Below are 6,825 nucleotides of genomic sequence, written 5' to 3' on the forward strand. Positions count from 1 at the left end.
GATTTTAGGTTTATTGTTTAGAACTTTCTATATTTTCTAAAATTTCGTATATTTATAATTAGAAAAATATCAATGACTATGCCCACTTAATTTTAATAAGGTATTTAAGATTAAAATTTAATATAGGCCAAGTATGGTGGTTCACACCTGTAATCCCAGCACTTTGGGAGACCAAGGTGGGTGCACAGCTGGAGCCCAGGAGTTTGAGACCAGCCTGGACAACATAGCGAGACCCACCTCTACAAAAAAAATTTTTTTTAATTAGCTGCTCGTGGTGGCACATGCTTGTGGTCCCAGCTATTTGGGAGGCTGAGGTGGGAGGATCTCTTGAGCCCAAGAGGTCAAGGCTGCAATGAGCTAAGATCACACCTCTGCACTCCAGCCTGGGTGACAAGTGGGACCCTGTCTCAAAAAAAAAAAAAAAAATTAACATGAAGAGAAAAACCAACCTTAAATACACTATCTTTACATAGTGTGTTTATTGTAGTATTTTGCTTCACTTCACCAAGAAAACAGCTCAAGATAAAAGTTAGGCTTCTAAATACATATTGAGTCTTTGAAAGGTAGCTTTATGAAGTAGAAAAAGCAGTTTTGAAACCCAGGTATGTGGGCCTGAGCAAGTTAGGAGGCAGAAGAATAGGGGCTGGAGGCAGGGAACCTAAGGCCCATTCATGCTGACTGGGTATCAGACACTACTCCCATTTCAACCCCCATTTTTTGTGCGTGGCAGTTGAAAAAACGAAAGTACCTCTTATTGGTCTCCTCCCACAACCAGCCAGACTGGTCGTGGGCCTACTCTTCATTCTGATTGGTCCCCTCCTGCAACCAATCAGACTGGTTGTGGGCCAATGGGAAATCTCTAGAGGGTATTTAAACCCCAGAAAATTCTGTAACCAATGCTCCTGAGCAGCTTGCACTAGGCAGTGCTCACCCCCCGGAGTGTACTTTTGTTTAAAATAAATCTCTGCTTTCGCTGCCTTGCTTTGTTTGTGCGTTTTGTCCAATTCTTTGTTCAAAACGCCAAGAACCCAGACAGCTACCCTCAACCAGTAACAGTTACCTGCTGGGCCTGATTCCTCATCTCTAAAATGGGGCTGTCACCCCGAATCAGACGATGTGGTAAGATTTCCACAATTGTTGAAAGAGCCTGACACATAATAGGAACCCAAAGTCTATACAAAGACTTAACATTCATGAAAGAATAGGCAAACTAAAGGAGAAATCCACTGAAGTTTAGGGTGAATACATTCTAATAACTTGTTTGGTAAAAACTACACGGAAAATCACTGTTCAACATTCATGTGAACAATAATATTTAACGCCTACTGAGCCTTTACAAGGCCAAGCCCTGTTTTACAACCAAGCTGAGATGGTTCCGTTTTTGAAGCTGCATTCCTGCCCAGGAAACAATGGCCCTCGGGGGTTCAGACACTGCTCAACACCAGCCTGATAGAGGCAAGTTCGAATGCAGCCCCTCTCCAAAGTCTTACCCACTGCTCCACAATGCCTCAATACCAAACATTTCATCCTCAATTCCAAATCCATCTCTTCAGGGCCGCAAAAAAGCCGTACTTCCCAAAGGGCGAGTTCTCCAAAAACTGCATTTAGCATTTCAGATCCGAGTGAGTTGAACTCACTAGGATTACGGGAAAAACTAGTGAAATTCAGATAGCACCATTAACATCGAAAGTTTTAATCTGTGGTAGCGGAAATACTGCTTAAGCCCTTAGGTAATTTCAAATGCACCTAAGAAGGCCGTGCGGGTCTCGGCTGGAGATGCAAAAGAAAGGTGAGCAAACTTAATCAATTATGGTTTTCAAATTTTAGCTAATGAAGGAAATAGCAAGTTTCCACTTGTCATAATTACAGGCATCAGTATCAATGTATCATTATTCTAGCACTAATGAAAGACCTCAAGAACATAGAAAGCAGCAGTAAAGGTGCTAAGAAATGACAGTGTGGTCACGTCAACTTGCCCAAGGTTACATCCGGGGAGTCAGGGTTCAAACCAGGTCTGTCTGGCTCTAGAACAATTGTTCTCTGCTACCTCCAAATCCTGTGTATGTGTTTTCGCTAAACTATTTCGTTGTTTATAGATCTGAATTGCAAGCTGTTCGGTACCCTAAACTTAGCAACTAACTGATATAAAGGTATCCCTTATAGAAATCTCAAACTAATTCTTTATTACTTTCAGGAAGAAGAGTCTTAAGAATATGCATTATAAAACATGTTTCAATAAAGTTATTAAAAAAAAAAAGAAAAGAAAAGGAAGGAAGGTGGGAGACGGGGGAGGACAAGACACCGTATCCTAGACGCAACCTGGCATCGTTCGAAAGAAATTCTGTCCCCTACTCCCTTCGGTGCGATTCGCGGTCCCTAATCTAGTCTGGCTACCCCCACCCCCGATTCCTTTAAAAGGGGTTGAAATGGATGTTGCATTAAAGAAAACCCTCTCGTAGAAAGGGCCTGCGGCAGAGGCGCCCCCAAATCATGGAACCTGTTGGAAGAGTGAGAAAGGAACTCTGGGACTCCGAACTTATTCTCACGGGTGTAAAAGGACAAAGTAAATCCCCATTAGCCAAGCTGGGGAGAAGTCACATCTGTCCGCTCTAAAGGGCACACAGCCTCTCCCCGACCATCCCTAGGGGAGGGGCAGCACATTTAGAAACACCGGCGGGCCTCTAGTCCTTGGCTGACTCGCGGCGACCCTCAGAGCGGGTTTCCCAAGGCCCAAGCGCCTCCGGCAAGGCGCAAACTTACACCACTGCTGGTTGCCAGGAGATACTGTCCAGCCACCTCCTCCAATCAGCACGCATCTCTTTGCGTCCAATCACAGAGGCCAGAAGGGCCGTGGTGGGAGGTGAAAGGTCATACTCTTGTTTGGCGGCCATTTCTCTTGCAGCTCAGCGGTTCGGGACTGGCGGTATCTGCTGTGGTCACGAGGGACGAGCGGCGGCCTGGTTGGCAGCGAGTAGCTTGCAGCATTCGCCCGTGGTTACGATGGTAAGGAGAAAGAGAACGGCGGGAGAAGCGGGGAGAAAGAGGCGGGAGACCAGTTTCGCGGGGCCTGATGGTTGCTTCGCGCGTTTCCCATTCAACCGCGTGAGGCGCCGCGCACCCGGTCGCCAGCTCCTTTCATTCTGCTCTTGGGGTTTCTGAGGCGCGTGCTCCTCCCGTTGCCTTTCTTTTCCTAGGAGTGCCCGTGCTGCCTCCTCTTTGTTTGAATCCTAGCCTGGGTTATTTTTGGTTGGGGCTTCAGGGTCGGCGTAAAACTGAGTTTGCACTTCTCACTAACCACTCTCCAAAATTCGCTTTAATTCCGTGAAAGTAGCTATACAGCCATGCTCTAGATTAACTCAGTCGGGTGGGGAAGACAGACGTTAGTCAAAAAACAACAAATATGCAGTTGCAAATAACAAGTGCTAAGAAGCTTGTAGACCGGAGGCTGTGAGGGTGCACGTTAGACATTTAGAGGCTTAGTCAGAGATGGCCTCCCTAGGAGGTGGAATTTAACCAGAGACCTAAATGTCCTGAAATACCACCCTTTAAAGAGCAGGAGGAGTGTACCGAGCACAGGGAATAGGAGCGTAAGACCTGCAGCCGGAAAGAAAGCTTGGTCAATTGGAGAAATTGACAGAAAGGTACAGCCACTTGCAAGAATAGTGGCTTCTAATTCAATTAGAAGCTATTGCATCATTTTAAACAGACATATGACATAATTTGATGTGCACTTTGAAAACTAATAGTTGCCGTGGTGGATAATAAATTGGAGAATGTAAACTGGAGACCCATTAGGTTATTGGAGTAACACCATGCCAAGATCACTCCCAATATGCTTATCTTAGTTTAGTAGCCAAGTTTCTGAGTTCTGTTCTTTCTTTGGTGAGTGAGCAGATGAGGGCCTAAAAATGTCTGAATTCACTGGAGATGCTAATGGTTTGTTGAATAAACAAACATTAGGCGATTGCTGTAAAGGTCAGATAGGACCTAGCCCTACCTTCCACAGTTAAAGACTGTCAAGCGTGATCTGCCCTCTGCTTCCTTCTGCAGTCTTGTATTAGGGGCTTTGACTGACAATGCTGAATTCTTTGTATGTCCCCCAAATCATCTTGTTCTCTTTGTAAGTTGCTACCCTTGCCTGGAACAGCATTCCCCCCCTCCCCCCAGCTCTGGGAATAAACTCTTATCCTTTAAAACTGAGATATTACTTAAGGCAACCTTTCCTTTTTTGCGTGGATTGCTTTGGTACCCTTGTGCCTAGCATATCTCCTCTTACTGCATTGCAGTATGCAATGTAATTATTTGTACATGAGGCGCTCCCCTCCCCATCTCCAGCTTCTTGACAGGGACTGTTATTTGTTTATTTATTTTTAAGAGACAGTGTTGCTCTTGCCCAGGCTGGAGTGCAGTGGCTTGATCATAGCTCACTGCAGCCTTGAACTCCTGGGTTCAAGCAGTCCCCCACCTTATTCTCCCTAGTAGCTGGGACTACGAGTGTGCATATCGCACCTGACTATTTTCGGTAGGGATGGTGGGGGGGGGGGTCTCCCTATGTTGCCTGGGCTGGTGTTGAACTCCTGGCTTCAGGTGATTTCCCTGCCTTGGCCTTCCAGAGTGCTGGAATGATAGACACGTGCCTGGCCTGAATTTTTTTTTTTTTTTTTTTTTTTTAGTGCCTTTATCTTTGTTTCTTTCAAGCTTAGAACAGTGAGTGATGTAGGTAGTCAGTGTATCTTAAGTGAATAGTATTTTGTTTTGATGGGTTAAAGGTGAAACTGGCTAACGGGATATTTAAATTTCCCTGGTACTCATCTTCAACAAATAAAAGTGAAAATTATGTTTTCTTCATTTGCACACCAGAAAATATTGGTGATTTGGCAGAAGGGATTTGGTGGTGGGAGGAAAAAGAATTAATTGGATCCTTTTTTGTTCTTTGTGCAGAGTTTACCCCTCAATCCCAAACCTTTCCTCAATGGACTAACAGGAAAGCCAGTTATGGTGAAACTTAAGTGGGGAATGGAGTACAAGGGCTACCTGGTATCTGTAGATGGCTACATGAACATGCAGGTAAGCTGTAAAGGTCATAACATTGCATTGATTTTGCTTCACCTTATTACTCAAAGGTTTAGTCTGACTAATGAGAATACATACAATTAAATTGACAAATATATGGCAGAATTCAAAAATAAAGTCAAGGCCAGAGAGGATACCGTGATATACTAGGTACAAGACATGGGCTTAAAGTGGAATTCAGCCACAGATTTTATTCCTAGGAGTTAAAGTAAGAAGAGCTCAGACATTTGATTCATAATAATACCATAAAGGAAACACACTACTTTGCTGGAGAAAACAAAACTTTTCCCATCATTTAGCCCTGAAAGAAAGTTTTCAAATGAAATTTTTTAGTCTTTTAATGAATGCTAAAGGTACAACACCAAAGCTATTGAGGAAATTCATTCCTTCAGGGGAAAGACAGATGTGCCAAAGGAATTGAACTGACTGTATGTCTGTTAAACGAGTTTCTGTAAATGATTCAGCCATGTGTTTTGGTGGGGTTTTTTGTAATTAATTTTCTCTTTATTGTGGTAAAACATAACATTAAAATTTTGCCATTCTAACCATTTTTAAATGTGTAATTCAGTGGCACTAAGTACCTTCACATTGTTCTGTAACCATCGCCACTATCCATTTCCAGAACTTTTTCTATCATCCCAAAGTGAAATTTTTTGCCCACTGAACAGTAATTTTCCATTCCTTTCTCTACCTAACCAACCCCTGGTAACCACTATTCTACATGTCTATGAATTGAACTGTGCATAATACCTCATCTAAGTGGAATCGTATATTTATCCTTTTGTGTCTGGCTTGCTTCACTTAGCGTAGTGTTTTATTCAGGGTTCATCCATGTTGCAGCATGTGTCAGAATTTCATTCCTTTTTAAATTGAATAATATTTCATTGTATGGATATACCACCTTCTGTTCCATTTGCCTCTTGGTGGATGCTGGGTTGCTTCCCTCTTTGGACTGTAGTAAATAATGCTGCTGTGAAGATGATTGTACAAATATCTGTTCGAGTCCCTGCTTTCAGCTCTTTGGGGTATATACCCAGAAGTGGAATTACTGGATTACTGGTAATTCTATGTTTAATTTTTTAAGGAGGCCAAGCATGGTGGCTCATGCCTATAATTCCAGCACTTTGGGAGGCTAAGGCGGTGGATTGCTTGAGCCCAGGAGTTTGAAATCAACCTGGGCAACATAGCGAAACTGCATCTCTCCAAAAAAATACAAAAATTAGCTAGGCATGGTGGTGTGGTCACCTGTATTCCTAGCTACTCAGGAGGCTGAGGTGGGAGGATCACCTGAGCCTGGGGAGGCTGAAGCTGTAGTGAGCCGTGATCACACCACTGCACTCTAGCCTGGATGACAGAATAAGACCCTGTCTCAAAAAATTTTTTTTTCTGTCACGCTATTTTCCACAGCAGCTACGTGGTTTTACATACCCACTAGCGATACACAAGGGTTCCAGTTTCTCCACATCCTCACCAACCCTTGTAATTTTCTATGGGTGTTTATAAAATAGTTAACCTAATGTGTGTGAAGTGGTATCTTACTGTGGTTTGGATTTGCATTTTCCTAATGACTAATGATGAGCACCTTTTCATGTGTTTTTTGGCCGTTTGTTTATCTTTGGAGAAACGCCTGTTTATGTCTTTTGCACATTTAAAAAATTAGTTGTTAGGGTTTTTTGTTGTTTTTTAATAGTAGTAGTTTCCAGCCATTTTGTTTGTTTGTTTGTTTGTTTTTTGCTTTTTTTTTTTTTTTTT

General features: G+C 43.0%; 1 protein-coding gene across 1 annotated transcript in view; it reads left to right on the top strand.

The window, feature by feature from the left end:
• The first annotated feature begins 1,409 nt into the window (after positions 1-1,409).
• SNRPF (small nuclear ribonucleoprotein polypeptide F) overlaps positions 1,410-6,825 on the top strand; it is a 9,000-nt gene continuing 3,584 nt past the window's right edge. Inside the window, exons 1-3 of the mRNA XM_017516162.2 lie at positions 1,410-1,622; positions 2,686-3,003; positions 4,942-5,067. Of these exons, the coding sequence (XP_017371651.2) occupies positions 1,410-1,622; positions 2,686-3,003; positions 4,942-5,067 (657 nt within the window). The remainder of the gene's footprint in view (positions 1,623-2,685; positions 3,004-4,941; positions 5,068-6,825) is intronic.

Source organism: Cebus imitator, unplaced genomic scaffold (assembly GCF_001604975.1).
Source record: "Cebus imitator isolate Cc_AM_T3 unplaced genomic scaffold, Cebus_imitator-1.0 Scaffold18, whole genome shotgun sequence".
NCBI lineage: Eukaryota > Metazoa > Chordata > Mammalia > Primates > Cebidae > Cebus > Cebus imitator.